Here is an 18,178-nt window from a genome sequence, read left to right as displayed (position 1 = left end):
TCTCGGAGTTGCACGTCTTGGAAAATCAGGAGACTGCTTCTTCTCAGTCAGGGTGGAACATATTCTCACCTGTTGACTTACATACAGTTTGCTCTTATTGCCTTACATCTCTCACTTGGGTTTGGGACTTACACCGTTACTAAACTGAACTTATTGTCTCCCCTGATAATCCACAGTAAAATACTGTTTTTTCCTCAGCTGATCCCAGTGTTTGTTTCCCCCACCTGAGAAGTGGTTTAAAAACACTCCTCATCCTCTAACACACACAAACGGCTTTCTGTGGACAGGTATTTTATTGATTATTGTTTCCTGTATTTGGCACATTATGCATCTATAATTAATCTACTTATAAGGCTGCACTTCTCATTGCATGCCAATATTTGATTTGTCTGATCCACTGTGTTTAAAAGCTGCATGTACTTTAAATGATCATTTACTTCTACAAGCAAGTTTCCCACCATCACAGCGCTATCTGGTCAGCAGTTTTCTGCTGGAAACTTGAGACACAGTCATACATGCAACAGCTGAATGAATATACGCTAATCAGTTGTACAGCCCTCCTATGCAATCAAATCAACCCACATTTGCGCTCAACGCTACCTTAACAGAAATATAAAACCAAAGGAAATCTAAGTTTTTGTGCAATAGTGATGCTTTTCAGAACAGGGTTTACTTTTATTGTTGTCATTATACTAAAATTTAGGATATCCAAATGAAATACTCAAGATCTCAGACTTTTGGACTCCACTTTTGAACCTGATGCACAGCAGCAGCAAAGACAATATGACCCTCTCTGTTTTATACTTTACTACACTCATCTATATATATATGTACAGTTGTGCTCATATTTATTCATATCTTTTCATTAAAGAAGGAAAAAACAGCTGCCTGTAAAATAAGCTGAAATTGACTAAAGTAAAAATAAAAAATTAATTAGGAAAATCATTACATTATTTTCTAATTCTGGTTCAACAGAAAAAAAAAAAAGCAAAAAATAAGATAATTTATTACATATTCCATCAGTCATAAAGTAATATTTAGTTGAACAATCCTTTAATGTTTCCGCTCCAGTCAGGTTTTTTCTGTTCCTCTCAGTCAGACTTCTGCACCTGTTGACAGGTATTTTGTCCCACTGTTCAACAGAAAAGTGCTCTAATTTGTCCAGGACACATTTGTTTGTTTGGTTGGTTTTCTGTCTTCAACTCAATTAAATGAAAAAAACAGTGTCTTATATTATTAAATTATATTTTTACAAATTTTTAGTCGTTCCTTTTTTAAGTCTCCAGTTATTTGAGTGACTGTTGTAAATTCAACCTTTTTTTTAATGAAAGGGGATGAATACATATGAACACAGCTGTATATACATACATACATATACATACATACATACATACATATATATATATATATATATATATATATATATAAAAGTATATCCGTTTAAGTATATAAGTAAATCGTCTTGCCATCTGTTACCTATTTCTACACTTCACAGGAGCAACAGCAGTCTTCAGAAATCCTCTTTGCAGACGTAAGACACCTGCCAACTGACTGATTCTCATACTTTGCACCCACACAGCTGCTGTCCCGTTCACACCACAGAACCAGAACATGAAAATCTGCTTCCTCCACATGGACACATGATGACACTCTGCCTCCTGTCAGTCATTCAGCACCAACAGTCAACGACTTGAGTCTTCTCCAGGGAACAAACTCACTGTCAAACGGACATTGATTGGTCTGTTTTCTTTGCCAGCAGTTAACACTTGTCTAGATTTGAAAGCCATATATCTCAAAATGAAACTTTGTTTCAAACGTTAGTGTTAGTGACAAAATTAAAGATCATAGTTGTACCAATAGATATCATGGTTTCATAATTATAATTGTTTACTCTTCATACCATTTTTAAGTATATTATGTGAGTCATATTATCAGGGGAAAGCCGTACATGACCATTCTAAGAACATAACACAGTTTTAAGATTTGTTTTCATGATTTGTGTTGAAGGTGAACCCCTTGCAAGATACATTTACTTTACCAAGATTACGTTGGTCTGTCATTCCTATTTTTAAAGGTCGAGATATTTTGTATCCAACAGTTAGGATAAATAGCCTACAGCATGCAGAATAAAAGTAAAGTATATATTTGATTAAAAGAAAAAAACACAGAAATAACACGTCTGCAGTAATGCGGACTCTGCGCCGGTCTGTCGTGGTGAAGACGGATTTACCAGTCGATCTACGTTCCTACCCTCACCTATGGTCATGAGCTGTGGGTCGTGACCAAAAGAACGAGATCTCGTATACAGGCGGCTGAAATGAGTTTCCTCTGCAGGGTGGCCGGGCTCTCCCTTAGAGATAGGGTGAGGAGCTCGGTCATCCGGGAGGAGATCAGAGTAGAGCCGCTGCTCCTCCGCATCGAGGGGAACCAGTTGAGGTGGCTCGGGCATCTGGTCAGGATGCCTCCTGGACCTCCCTGGTGAGGTGTTCCAGGCACGTCCCTCTGGGAGGAGACCCCGGGGAAGACCCAGGACACACTGGAGGGATTACATCTCTCGACTGGCCTGGGAACACCTCGGGACCCCCCCACAGAGTTGGCAAATGTGACTGGGGAGAGGGAAGTCTGGGCTTCCCTGCTTACGCTGCTGCCCCCGCGACCCGACCCCGGATAAGTGGCAGAAAATGGACGGATGGACAGTTGCAGTCTAATACTAAATATTATCATAGGACACCTTTAATATTTATTTATCTTGCCTATTTCCTCTTTTCCTTCCTTCCATGTCTCATAGTTTCCAGTCTGTGTATTTTTATATTCATGTGTGTGTGTTGTATGTTTGTTTGCTTTTTTGGGGGGGGGGCTCCAAACTAACACACCAGCGCTCTATTTACTCATCAGCTCCAGCTGGGTTATCTTTCATCCAGTGTCGGTCACATTCTTTCACCAGCCGTGGCGGCAGCAGATGCTCTCAGGCCATTTAGTGTGAGCCCATGTTTTTGCTCTTTGTGATCTACCGCTGATTAATAGGATTTTTCTCGTGCCACAGATTCAATCTCACCCGCCTTCCTGACCGTCTGCATGCTGAAATAAGCCATCCTCTTTACTGCCTGTTCCCAATCACAGCCTTTTTTCTTTGTTCCCAAGCCATTCCAGGCTAAATTGTCCTGCCAGTTCAGGTGCTGATTCCCATACCCTCCTCTCTGCAGAGCTGTTTGCTCTGCTTAAACTGCTTTCAGCTGTTTGTTGGCTCCCTGTTTTACACCTGCAATAATTCCTCCAGTCTCTTGTCTCTATCCGGGATTTGGATCCACCTTTGGCTGAATAACACTAATTTCAACAGTTTTTCCCAGATTTCACTTAAAATATGTAAAATGCACAGTTTCACTTTAAAATATATTTGGTGCAGGACTTCGACCACTCATTTTTGTAAAGAGGCACAAAAAGTCCTTCTCTGGATCGATGAATTGTCTGACGGAAGATGGTTTTGGGTGTGTACGTCTTGGGTGAAAATAGGGTTCAGCAGTTGACAGCAGAGATTGGCGACAGGGAAACTCTGCCGCAGCGAAGCATTCTTCTGTTGTCATGGCAATCAAATGCCTTCATGTAAACTGGATGTAATCGGTTTCAGTTACCATGGTTACAGTGGAGTCAGTGTGACAGAGAGAGAAAGAAAAATCCAATTAATGGTACAGACACACATTTTCCTGGATAGTAATAGTAGTTGTAATAATCTGGAGCGGTTTACCCAGCGGCCACCACAGGGGCAGTACAGTCAACATACAGGTTAACCTAAAGATCATGTTTATTACCTTTGTGTCATACCATGGGAAAAATATGCATGAGAGGTGCAGAGGAATCTGCACAAACACCAGAAGAAGATCTTCCACCACTGATGTGGTGGCCTGTCTGTGTTTGTCAGAGCAGAAAACACACTTGTACTATATGACGATTTCCCCTGTCTGACACAGGTTGGGAGGGGGGTAGTGCCGTTCTTTCCACTGGTGACAGCATGTATGAATCAGGATGGAACATCACTAAACTGGTGGGGATTTTGTTCTCAACAACAGAATGGTAAATTTAGATGAAGTCATCAACCCAGGACTAAATTCTACGTATCCATGTTGGCGTCAAGATTAGCATGACGCAAAGAGATGTTTGCTACGCTAGTTCATGTTGATGGACTTAGAAAGAAGGGTATTGGCGTTGCTGGAGATAATCTGTATGATACTGTAAATAGAAACGTCATTTGCACTTATTTATGGAGGACTGAATCTGCCAAAATAAAGAGAAATATGACAATGGTTAAAAAAAAAACAAATTAATTTGCTAATAAATTACTGAATATCATTTTTTTTTATTGAGAAACGTATAAGATGTGACAGAAAAATTATATTTCTTTTTATTTTCAACAGTTTCAATTGAAATTTGCATTAACATTAAAGTTTATTTATTTTTTCACATCATTTTCAATGGTATAATTTTTATATTTGGTGATTTTTTATTTTTTTTTTGTATACAAATATTTTTTCTGGGTTTTTTTTTTTATCTGACATTTTCATATAACTAGTTATCCTTTTTATTCAAAGTCACATTTACGTTATCAGTATTTCCAATCTTGCATTTTCTACCTCCATTTTTTGCTCTAAGCATATTCTTCTTGCTTCTCCCTTTTACATTTCTGTCTGTTTATGTTAAGAGGGAGGGATTAGTCTTTCAAGGCCTGTTTTGGGGTCAGATCCTGGCCTATTGATCAAACAACACTGAGCAGAACTCAGAGCAGCGTAGGAAGGATGCAGACCACCTTGCTCTGTCTGGCTCTTCCACACATGGCTTTGGGAGGGAAATAAAGGTTTTAAGTAGGCAGAACCCCTGCACAATAACTGACTTTTAACCATAGACTGCATATAAAAATATGGACGGAGCCTCTGTGACGTCACCCATAGGTTTCTGAAGAGCTGAATTGAAGCTCGGTGGGCGGTTCCTACCATCGCCATCTTGGCAGGGGTATGTGTGTCATCTCGCCCGGAAAATACAAATATGGTCAAAGAGGTGGAGCTGAGAGGGGGGCTGTGAGCGCCATGGTGGATGATTGACATCGAGCTAACCAGCTAACGGAGGTAAGCGGGCGAAAGCTAAGTTACAGTGTTAACAGGCAAAAAACTGTTGTTTTTTGCCTGTTGTTGTTGTTCTACGTTCTTCTGACTTGAAGCAGGAGATTGGGTACCTGTCAATCAAAAGGACACGCCCCTACATATGCCAAACTTCTAGATTAAAGTACTTTTAAAAGTGCAAGTTAGAAAAAAAATCTATCCCCCCCCCCCTTAGTTGCCATGAAGGTAAACCTGACCTATTAAACCAAAAATGGATTTTTGAACCAGGCTGTAAACATGTTTATTTCTGCAATAAACACGTTTATTGCTGCTGTGAAGTTGGTCTTTTTAACATGGGAGTCTATGGGGATTCACTCTGTTTTGCAGCCCCTAGTAAATTCAAAGGGAACTGCAGTTTTATGCACTTCTGCATAGGCTTCACTTTTCACCGCCGGAGACTCCGTCCATGTTCCATATTCGGTCTATGCTATTAACATGAGATCCTACAGGATCTTTGGCACGTTGCTCTCTCAGCTGAAAAATCACTGCTGGTTGTTTTGGTTTGGGTGAAGAACTGAGAGGATGTTCCAGATGCAGACATGGAGCTAACAGAGGAACTGGCTGAATGCTGTGGTAAAGTTGGCTGGGATGCCAACTTCACCAATTATATCCTGGTTTCCTGTTTTATTTTGTAGCCAAGTTCGCCTGTGTATTGTTGCCAAATTTGCTTCCTGTTAATTACCTCACCTGGTTTTGATTTTCCAGTTCATTTCACTTGTTCCTTGTTACTCCCTCTGTGACTTATCCAAGACTTCCTTCACCCTGTCATCATACACACTCCCCTCACTCATAAAGACAAATATACAGGGAAAATAAATAAGTTCAACCACATAAAGGTTATTTTATTTGATGAATTAATGCAGCTATCACTGTTAACTACCAACAATCACGATAATTGACTGAATGCATAGACCTCCGGAGACCTCCAAGATGCATTAAACATGGGGTCGAGCATGTAGTCCAGGGTACACACAGGTAATCGGAGTATAACCACTTCTTTTTCAGTCTGCATTGAGTATACACACTTCTAAACTCCCACCGATGCTGTTTTTACGATTACAAATGTCCCAACACATGCAGCTCAGCTAAGGTTCAGACTCTATAAAAACTGCTACTTTTGTTTAACCTGTTGATTAAATTCTTTTTTTTTTTTTTTTTTTTGTTTTTGTCTGAAACAAAGAAATATCAAATGAAAGGTTACCGATGCTACACTGGCGCACCTGAACATACTAAGATATTAACCTGAACATAGACATAATACAGTCATATGTATATATGTCTATGAGCCTGTCTCTCACTGGTCTGTGTGTCAGTACTAGTTTAATTTCATACCCTTTCCTGCCTGAAACCTAGAGCAGAAATTATGTGACAATGAGCAAATATACTGATGGATTTTTGGGGTAAACCAATGTCTCACATGTCACTTTTTCCCAAACGTTTTCTGGGCTACTTTTTCATGGGCAAAAAATTGGCAGTATACCATTCTTTGAGGGACCACTACACCATATGGTCAAGAATTTCCAACTACGCTTGTTTGTGGTGATTTCCCAACTAGTAAATGTACCAGCTCTAGTTACTGTGCAAGTTTGCAGCTGCAAAACAATAAAAGTTGTTGAAATGTTCTTTTCAGGTAGAATAAATGGTACACTGTGTTGTTGGGCAGTACCAGGAGATTATTGAAGGTTCAGCCAACTGTAAATGGCAACCTGTGGTGCTGTAAGTATTTCAGGAAGTGTGTGGGTGAATGGGAGGTGAGAGTTTTCAGATTCTTTTTAATTGTTGACACCTACATGTCTCAGGATATTTTTCTCTCCTGTGATATGATTACATGCAATAAGGGGGGATGTGTTGACTATAATGAACATCAGAGTAAGAACAGGAAGAAGTTGCTGGATGGACTGTGTTTATTCTTTCAGACTGACACAGTTAATGACAACCACAATCCCAAGCGTCCAGTTTAAAAAAAAGAAAAAAGCAAGACAAGCTGAGTGTATATAGAGAAAGAGATGCAGTGAGTCGAGACAAACAGGTGTGTGTAGGAGGAGTGAGAGTCTGCTTTGTGTTGAACTTCAAACTGAGAGTTTCCTCTTGTGTGTTCTTGAATTATCCATGTTGCATATCCACAATGTAGATGTCTGTTCTGCTTCTTCACTGGGCCCAGAATGGTACCGTTTCATTTTCATTGCTGTAATTATTGTTGCTATGATATTGTTGCCATGTTAAAGTTCAAAGCTTCATTTCAGGCTACGGGCATGTCTGCACATTTTCCTTTTTGCCCTAAAAAAGCAGCTTAAACTACAAAACATTTTCATTTACAGTGAGAAGAAACAGGGAAGCAGCAGAAATGTTTTGCATAAGAATCTAAATTAAAGGTTTTTTTTCTCTCCAGCATCATTCGTTCATTTAGTTTCCAAACCCCTTAGTCCAATTAGGGGTCGCAGGAGAGCCGGAGCCTATCCCAGCAGTGTTTCGGCGAGAGGCAGGGTACACACTGGATAGGTCACCAGTCCATCGCAGGTGTCCAGCATCATAGCGGAGAATGATGCTCTGGCTGCTGTGTTGTGCTGAATGTCATGTATATATTGTATTGAAATATTTTGTATACGATCAGTCGATGGATACTTTGTTGATCCCAAATAACATTTGTGTGAACTTTCTTTTATTCCAAAGCTTATTTCTGACTTTATTCCTTTTTGTTTGTTTGTGATTTATGTCTGTATACCACCTATGCCCTTTGTTGCTCCAGTAACTATAATCTCTCCACTGTGGAAGAAATAAGAGCTTTTTATGTACTCAGTTTTTGGGGTTTTTTTTTTTATAATTTTTGCATAAAAAGTTTAATTATTTTCAAACCAAAAATGGCTACAGGTTAGGGTTTTTTTTTTATAGAATTGCCTGATTTATTGAACAATTGGAGTATTTGTTTGAATTTTGCCTTGGTTTAGTTTATACTTGGTATAGGAAGAAACACGTGTCATTATAAATGGCTCCAGTGTCCTGTGGTGTTCCACAGGGATCAATCTTAGGGCTCCTTTTTCCTATGTATTTTCTTCCCTTAGGTTCTGTCTTGAGAAAGCATGAAATTTCCTTGCATCTTTTTGCTGATGACAGATTTATCTGACAAAATATTAGCGTGTGACCTTTTTCTGCTTCTTCTTCTTTGGGTGGTGATTTGTTTTGGCCAGAGAGTGTACATGATAACATGATGTCATGCAAAGTGAATGTATACTCGTGATTTCAGACATGTACTAGGTTTGGAATGTAAAAAAAAGTGTGTTAATGTGTGTGTGTCTTACCTCTGTGATGTACTTTTATATTTCTGCCTGTAAACAAACAAAAAGAGTAAATCAATGAGCTGGTTAAAGCATAATCTAATCAGGTAAAGTCATCATGTGCTCTTTTTAATACATCATTTTTCACAACGAAAACAAATTAGGTGGGTGAGGCATCTGGTTTGTACGCCTCCTGGGTGCCTCCCTGGTCAGATCCCACCAGGACGAGGCCATTGGGAAGATCCAGGACATGCTGGAGGGACGACATATCTCAGCTGGCCTGGAAATGCCCCTGGATGATATGTAAAAAGCGGCTAGGGAGAGGAAAATCTGGGCTTCCCTGCATAAAATCCTGATCCACAACCAACCCCAGACTAATTGTAGAGGACTGAACGCATAAATGACTGAAAGCCCTCGATTTTACTGTTCCATCCAACCACCCTCTCCACCTCCTCAAGTGGCTTCCTGAAAGGAAAACTTGAAGTCTTCTCTAATGTACAAACTCATTTAATCGTCTTTACCACCACTTTTAGGGGAAGTCCTTTCTTAGGATGTAATAGTGGCTCATATTAAATGGTTTGTACAACTGAACAATTTGATTATGTAAATCCCTGCACGTATCTTAGAGAAGATCCGATACATTGTGATGTTTCTTCTCTTTTTTATTGAATTATTCATTAAATTTAATGAGATTATAAAACAATTTAATTTGACTGGATTGGATTGCAATTGCATTAGACAATCAAAACCCCTGAAATGCAGACAAACTACATATTCATACAGATAAACCTCTGTATAAAAGACTGCATAAGTATTAGATTAATCCATGTGCATGATGGTCATCATGAAGTCGTCCTGGTATCATAGAATATAAGATTCAAAGAGACACGAGCTGTGTTTCCATTACCAGTAAAATTGGGCAAAACTTAAATATTCTAATAAAGAAAAAATGGCAATGGAAACATCTGAGTTTTAAAAAAAAAAACATCCCACACTTTTTCCGTATTTACACGTCATCGGATGTGAAATGAGGGGTCACATGACTAGTTCATTTCAAGTAAAGATGGCCTCTGGGTGACTTTTTTTTATCTCCTGTTGAAGACATTTAGCGACAGCAGTAGCTGCAACTGAAATAGTTGCTCCAAAATGCAAAATGTTTCCTGTCTCCATCGTGCGGAAAGTCGTGTTTCTCAGGATGGAATTTTACCAGAATTATGGTTTATGCACTAAATTCAGTGGAAACATCCGCAAATCCAAATTATACTTTCGTCAAAATTTTAGGAACATTGCTTTTATTTAAACTATAATGAAAATACAGCTACTGCAGTTACAGACCTGGAAGGTGAACCTCCATATGAGAGCTGAAAGTATGGAGGAGGTGTGAAAGTAGCTAGTTGTCAAGCTAAAGGCTGTTATTAATCAAAGGTTGGCAAGTTTTCAACACATTCAGAGGTTGCAGCAGTGGCTCGTGGAGGCGATTTGGGGTACTTTAAACATTTTAATAGCTGATTGCTGTAATTTGCATCTGATTGCTTCCCCTCTGAGTCATAACTCCACCAAACATGGATGCACACAGGCATGATACATTTACACTCTGCATGACTCACACAACCCGGAAATTACATTATTTTCTTTATTGGTGATAAATGAAGATCCAGAAAGTCATTCAGGGAGAAAATTAGATCGATGCAATGTTTGTTTGTTTGTTTGTCTGCATCTAAGTTAAGGCTTTTTTTGCCCAAAATAAGATAAGACTGAGACCAAAAGTCGGACTTGTAAACAGGTGAGGATCTACAGACCCAACAAAGCAGCTATTTTTGGTCCTGCAGAACCGGGCCTGAGTCTTCACTCCATCCATCTTGAACACATTTGCTGCACTCTATTTTCTTTTCCCCTTTTTCTAATTCATTCATTCACTCCTGCAGGCACAATGGCTGCCACAGAACTCAAGCTCTACATCTTAATTCTCTTTATTATTCCTGCCTCATGCTGAAGGGAGATGCTGATGTTACCTCAATAAAGTTACATCAATGACATGGTTGGAAGTTCACAAATCCAAACCGATTCCCCAAAAACAGAGAAGCCAGAGGGAGTTTTTCATTTCCATCTACAGGAGCGGTATCGTCCAAATGACTTTCCCTCATTTTACGACGGTATGAAGCTGTTTCATATAATCATGATTTGTGATGCACAGAGAACATCGCCGGCAGGTAAGAGCTGCTGCCGTGCTATAATAAAGATGGAGAACAAATTAATGAGTTTCTAAATATATTTGTAGTGACAAATGGTTTGTTGGCTTCAGATTCAGGTGCAGCGTGGCGTAAAGGCTGCAGGAGCTGCAGCACTTTAATCGCAGACCTGCAGGATGACTGGGGGTCAGCTGTGAATCAACAGCGAGCGCCTTCAGCACAGATCAACTCTCTGCTGCCCCTCAATTAAAAGCATTAACAGAAAGAAAATACCAGGCTGTGTTTGCTTTGCGCGGATTTTCATATGCCACTGTGTCATTTCACATCTCCGCTGTGCACCTCTGTAATGTCTTCTTGCTTCTAATTGCACTTGTTTGTGCCACTCTGCAGACATTTACATGACTTATCATCATTATTGTGTCACTGTGCATTTGTTTTCCGATGCATCGTGATATTTTTCTTGTCACTCCGAATTCATTGTTTGTGTCCTGCGGTCATTAAAATATTGTTTTGTTTGTTGCTTGTCATTCGGTGCCTTTTGTAGTCATCAGGCTCATCTTTTGCTGTTGTCTTGTGTTGAGTCATTTCGACAGAAGAGTTTAGAGACTCAACAGCAGCCTTCTGTAATTAACAGATTATTTGGTGCGTGAAGGTGTAAAGATACATTCTTTGGCCATTTTTACAGGTCCTCTGTGCTTGTTCCTGCTTTTTTTCCAACAAGTTGTTGGAAAGATTCCTCAGAAGTTTTGCTTTGTATTGACATGAAGAATCACACAGTTGCTGCACATCCATGAGGAGAATCTCCTGTTCCACCGCATCCCAAAGCTGCTCTGTTGCAGGTCTCACCAGCTCTGGACTTCTGGGAAGCTTCTGAAACCTGAAGGATGCTGGCTGAAGAGGTCTGGGGTTGGTGATCGCTGCTGCATTGGATTGACTGTGGAGGCCGTTGGAGGACAGTGAACTCATCATGGTGGAGATGATGTGAGCTTTGTGACATGGTGCATCATCCTGCTGGAAGTTTCCATCAGAAGATGCTACACTGTGCTCAGAAAGGGATGGACATGGTCAGCAGCAACACTCAGGTAGGTTGTGGTGGGTAATGGGCAAATACCCCCCCCCCATAATATTACACCACTAGTCTCAGCTACACATCCAAGGCAGGATGGATTCATGTTCTCATGATGCTTCCACTTCATTCTAACCCAACCAGCTGATTCTGGAGCTGAACTGGAGACTCATCAGACCAGCAACGTTTCTCCATCTTCTATTGTCCAGTTCTGGTGAGTCTGTGTGAATTATAGCCTCAGTTTCCTGTTCTTACTGACAGGAGGGAACCCGCTGTGGTCTTCTGCTGCTGGAGACCATCTGCTTCCAGGCTGGACATGTTGTGTGTTTAGAGAGGATGTTCTGCAGATCTTGGATGGAAGCAGTGCTGATCTGACTTCCTTTTGCCTTTCTAAATAAAACAAAGGTATATAAAGAGAATAATTGTAAAAGTGATTCTTCTCTTTGACTATAATTGTACAAAGAAAATCTATAATCCTTCCTGATACCTCAGGCTCATAATCCCCAACCTGACCATGTCTACATGACTAAATGTGTTGAGTTGCTGCCATGTGATTGGCTAATTGGGTATTTCTAATAGAAAAACAGTTGAACACGTGACAAATAAAGTGACTGGTGATTCTATGCAACCATCATGGCTTCTTGAGAGGAACACATTATCTCAGCGGGACAATGCAAAACCTCTTCATACACACAGACCCTTGCATGTGTGTGCGTCAGTAAAGCACACAGTCTCAGAAAACAACAATTTACTGTTGAGCAGCAGAAGTATCCGATTCAGCCAGAATGAATCCAAATTCTTCAGAAAAATCTGCATCTTCAGTTCCCAACTCAATGAAATGGAGCCGATGGACCACAGTGGAAACACGCCTGCATGTGGTTCTGCATCAAATTCTACATTTAGTCTTATTTTCCTAATGTGATTAAGTTACAGAAAGAAAATCCTTTTTTTTTTTTTTATCTTTCACTTGTTGGGTTTTTTTTTGTTTTTTTTTTTGTTTTTTTTTTTTACTAATTTCTTCCTTATTGTGGAGATTATTGTATCACTATTTGTGTCTTTGAAGCTTTTTCAAGTCTGTAGTTGTTTTTCTTTCCTTTTGTGACCATTTGAGTCTTTATAACAGTTTCTTTGGATTTATTTTCAGGTCTTCTAATGACTATTTATTCGCCTTTTTGTGCCACTTTTAACACACCGTGTCTATTTATAACACCGAGCTGCTCTGATTTAATCACTTTTAGGTTGTTTATCATCTCATTTTGTCTCTTTTTTTCCCGTATTGAATGCATTTTGTGTGTGTTTGCATGCATGGCACTGCGTGTTTTCAGGTGTTTCAACAGTCTTAGTATGTTTTGCAGCTGCCATCAATAAACTATCCTGCCTACATTCAGATCATACGACCTGCGGTGGAAAGAGAAATAAGTACCAAACCTACCAAGCTGCTCTTTACCATTATAACGATAAGTAACCGTAAGTCTTTACAGTTGCTCTTGCCGGGGGCTCCCAGACTCGCATGACTGTATATCTGTTCAGAAATCCTTTGACACCGACAAATAGTTAAGTTATAAAAATGTTCTAAATAGCTTTGGTGCACGAACTCCTCCGTACAGGGAGGAAAACAGTCTAAATTTGTTCCTGAGTGTTTTGATTTAAAACTGACAAGAGTCTCTTTTGCTCATCTTTTGTTTGAGTCCCCGAGCAACACAACATTGTTAAACACAACAGATTTTCCGAAGTCTGTTATCGGCTGTTGACAGTCCTTTTTATGTCAGCCTGCTCCTCCCAAATGAGGCCCAAGGGTTTCTGAGTTACGGGTGCATAAAAAATGCAGGAAAAAACTTGTGTCATAACGAGGCTTAATATACATTTCTACATTTCATCACCTTCATTAAATGTGCCGTCTGCAGCAGAGTAAAAGGTTACACTTCATTATCTGGTTTTTAATAAGGTCGGAGGAAAAATGGGTAGAAATGCAGCAATGATAAACTAAAAACTAAATAAAAACATGACTACATGCATCAACGGACAAGAGGAGAAATTCCTGCTGGGATGTAATTTAGCTTTATGGATATGAGCCCAACAAGTCGACAACAATCATCTGAACGCGGCATTTGGTCTGAAATTAGCCAGTCACAGCTCTGGACTTTGACTGCAGCGGCTAATCACAGCTCTGACACGTCTCAGCTTTGAAATGTGACGGCAGGAACCTGTTATTTCAGGGTCGGATGGTAATTGTGCGCTGCCTGCGTGGGCAGATCAGAGCTGAATTGAAATGCAGGGGGTTCAGCAGAATGAGCAGCGCCACATCACTGCATTGTTTTCCTGGTCAGAAAGGGGGAAAAGAGAAAAAGAAAGCATGCTGCAGTCCTGACAGGTGAAGACAGAGAAAGTTTCTGGAAAATGACTCATCACTCTGTCATGACTATTCCAGACTGACGCCTCCGGTAATCTTTCCTCCTCCTGTGTGGTTTCTGCATTTCTCTTTGTTTCATTTCACATTCCTCTCCTTTCCCAATAAAAACACAAAGTCTGGTAAATGTATTCCCTTCTTCTCTGCATGCATCTGTGTTTTGATGCACCACTGCAGGGTGCTTTTCATGCTTTTCTAATGATTACTCCATCTAAGCCGCCTACGTGGAAACCAGTCATTTTGACCTGAAGATAAAACCAAACATCCATTACAATAAAGCACTTTCATAAAAAAAAGAAATCCCTGCAGTGCGTACACACACACACACACACACACACACACACATACACACACACATACAGCATGCTACTCGGACATATTTGTTGTTTTAGATGCTGGAAAAATGAGACAGGTCCGAGCTGTTTACGCTCCCTCTGAACGTATCAGTCTGCTTTTTACTCTCTGCCTCCAGTCTTGCAGCACTTTAATCCGTCTGCAGGCGCTGAGTTCCCAAAACCACCTCAGTCCTGTTTCACTGCGAAAAGAGAACTTTATTTTATCATTATTTCTGTCCAATTTCACGCTTCAAACAACAATCTGATGAGCTTTGTAGCGACTGTTTTATTTTTTCTGTGATTTTAAATCTGTTTTAAAACCATTCAGTTGGAAAAAAAAAAACAACAGATGGAAAAACTAAAAAGGACAAAATGAATCACTTTGTCAAAATAAAGAAATAAAAAAAGCTGTTTCTGTGTCTTTCCATCGCAAAGACTTGGCAGCATCCAAATTCTGTTACCACGGCAACTAAGAAGAGTAACCAAATAAAAGAATATTTTAAAAAAAAAAAATAGTACAGACATCTGCTTGTTGACCTGCATCCATCCATCGGGGAGAAATTGAGATGGAGATAAACATAAAGAGTACGAGGGCTCAACGGTTCAAACAATCACAAAATATCACGCCGTTTTTTTGTTTTTTTCATGAATGACGATGAAAACAGATCTTTGGTGTTTATTTTCCTCTTAGATTTCTAGCTGTTAAAACTCTGGTATTTTCTTTAAACTGCAGGACACTTAACTGCTCTTTAAGTCCCATTTAAGTCTCCATCTGATGAAAGGCTCCTACAAAGCTTCATTCAACACAGAGTGGCTTAAGTTCCCATCCTTTGGGATGCTTCTGCATTTTACTGTCACAGCGTTGTGGTGTAAACCGGGTCTAAATGAGTCAGAAGTTTTGAGGTCGGAAACTTGTCGAGCAAACCGACTGGCACCAGCAACTCTTCTCTGGATTTGCTGTAAGACCAATTTATATAGTCATAGGTCATAAACAAGCCTGTTGCAAACTTTTAAAAGGCTTAAACTTGATAACAGAGATCACCACAACCACCAGAATACGTCCCTGTCCATTTTTAAAACTCATCTTAAAACCCATTTTTATTCCTTGGCCTTTAACCCAACGTAAGACAGTTTCCGGTCAGTGTGCCTTATTTTTATTATTGGTTTTTACTTACTATTTATTCAGTTTGTTTTATTGTTTTAATTCCGTATTCCTTGTATGACCTCTTGTTTTATTGTGTTATTTATTTACATTTGAACTGTTTAATTCTGTTTTTATTTTGGCCGATTGTGTACAGCACTTTGTTTCAACTGGTTGTTTTAAAGGCAGAGTATGTAAGACTTCAAGGCGATTCTTTCCACCACCAGGTGGCAAACACCAGGTCGTGAGCAAAACCACAAAACTGCTACCTCCACAAACGACCACAGGTTAGCAGTAATGAGCAAAACTCACCCCTCCTGCTTGCCAGCTCCAATGAGGGCAGGAATCGCTTGTGAGCTGTAGGTCAGAGCCGCTCTGCAATAAATGGGCTTATACTCCCCCTACTGGCAGAAAAAAAGTACTTGTTTTTTTTACTGGTCAGAAAACATTCAAGAAGGGTCTTTTTAAACTTGTAATTTAATAACGCATCAAATATGGACAGACTGGAACCTACATGTTTAAAAAACTATCTAATTATGATTGGGGTTTTTTTTTTCTTTACTTAATTTATTTTGAAAATATTGAAAATCTTACATATTTTACCTTTAAAGGGCTTTATAAATAAAGTTGAGTTGAGTTGAGTCTCAAATAATGCAGGAAGTGGTTTGTAATAAATCATGACCTGTCGGTCAATGTTATATTTTGGTATATTTGTGTACTGGGACACAAAAAAAAACACAAAAGTATTTGTCAACAAAGTCAGCATTGGTAGGGAAACACAATTAGGACCAATGTGGTTGTTTTTATTTCAACCCGAGCTTAACATGGGCCGAGCTGTGGTTCGTTTGATCCGCTAAAAACATGTTTAAATGTTCAAATATTTACCTGAAATAAAAAAATAAATAAATAAAAAAAACCCGGCTTGGCTCACACGTGTTATAAATCTGTTTTCTGCTTACTGGGTTTTAAACAACATCCACAGACCCTCCTATTTATATTCCATCCATCCATTTTCTAAACCGCGTAGTCCAGTTAAGGGTCGCTGGAAGCTGGAGCCAATCCCAGCAATAACTGGGTGAGAGGCAGGTTCTCCCTGGACAGGTCGCCAGTCTGTCACACAAACAACCATCCACACTCACTTCTCACAATTTAGAGTAACCAATTAACCCAACATGCATGTGTTTGGTGGGAGGAAGCCGTGGTACCGGAGAGAACCCACGCATACACAGTGAACTCCACACAGAAAGGCCGCTGTCTGAACCTCCCCCCAGGTCGAACCAGCAATCTTCTTGCTGTGAGGCCAGAGTGACCTCAGTTCTCTGCATGTTGCTGTTGTAATTAAAAGTTTGTGCTTATGCATGATAAACGCTGAGTTTTAAAAAGATGCGCTCATTCACCAACGAAATCACACCAGAAAAATCAGCTTCCTTACGGAGCAGCGTGTTTTCCCACAGAGCAAAGGAAAACCCTGCGCTGTGTACTTTTCCCATCGAGTCTTCCTGACCTCACAGCTCAGTCCTGTCAGGTTTGTAGACGAGCATCTCTGTTAAACTGCTTCTTTATTTTTACTCCTCCACCATGTCTCATCGAATCACCACTGACAGCGAGCACATGCACCAGCCAATGTTTAGAACAGGATTTGGCAGGAAGCGTTAGTCTGGGCATCAGGTTCTTGCACCAGGACACAAAATTCTACTGTTATTTCTTTTCCTTTTTAAACTGTGTTGCCAACTAGTTACTGCAGCAAGATGCTACTTAGCAAGATAGTTCTGTTAAGCAGAGCAGGAGCTGCCAAAGGGCATAAATTAGTGTGTGTGTTTCACAGAAAGGAAGTCTTGTCAACATGCACTGCACTCTGCTGACCTAAAATGTACATTTCTGTGTGAAATGTGTGACGGATGAGCATAAACAAACTCTTCATTTGCACACAGATGCAATATCTGGCAGTGCTGTCAACTTTTCCCCTTCATTTACATCTGCACCAGATCTGCACACATTAATTTGCAATTACGTAAAACAGAAATAAAATCGAACCTGTAAGCAAGAGACAAAATGGAAAACAGTCCCGTGGGGTTAAAAAGCAGCTTATTTCTCATGTCTGCACAATAAATCTGAGTGTTTGTGTCCAAATCCTGTTTTAAACGGACTCAATCCTACCTTCATGTAGGTGTTAGGCTCGATCACCACGCTTTTACACATCCATGTGGTTTGTAATAAGTTAGAACCTTCTCACTAAAAAGCAACAAAACACACATAAATGAAGAAAAAAAATGTGTAAATGAAAAAAATTATAAATAAACATAGACATATAAACACATAATAAATGAATAAATAAATACAGAAATCTACATTTCATACATGAATGAATAATGCAAAAAGTGTAGCATTATTTATTTCAATATTTAAAGAGCCTAAGAAATATATTTCTCAATAGAATTATTTATTTATAGTATTTTTAAGGGTCCATAACTGCTCTGATCAGACAACATCCTCCACCCTGCTGAAACTGTAAATCAATAAAGGATTCCAGCTGGTGCAACATTAATAATAAGGATGTTTGATATAGCTTTTTTATAAAGATACAGAGTTTCTCCAAGTCTTCATTTCCAATACTGATATCA

At 39.6% G+C, this 18,178-nt stretch overlaps 1 protein-coding gene across 1 annotated transcript in view; it reads right to left on the bottom strand.

The window, feature by feature from the left end:
• The window catches only part of pde1a (phosphodiesterase 1A, calmodulin-dependent), a gene marked incomplete at both ends in the record, with an annotated part of 40,141 nt that overhangs the window by 15,855 nt on the left and 6,108 nt on the right, over nt 1–18,178 (bottom strand). The window contains one exon of the mRNA XM_079254306.1: nt 8,444–8,470. Within this exon, the coding sequence (XP_079110432.1) occupies nt 8,444–8,470 (27 nt within the window). The remainder of the gene's footprint in view (nt 1–8,443; nt 8,471–18,178) is intronic.

Source organism: Telmatherina bonti (genome assembly GCF_933228915.1).
Source record: "Telmatherina bonti genome assembly, chromosome: 15".
NCBI lineage: Eukaryota > Metazoa > Chordata > Actinopteri > Atheriniformes > Telmatherinidae > Telmatherina > Telmatherina bonti.
Note: the sequence above shows the minus strand (reverse complement) of the source record. Positions and strands in the feature narration are given on the sequence as shown.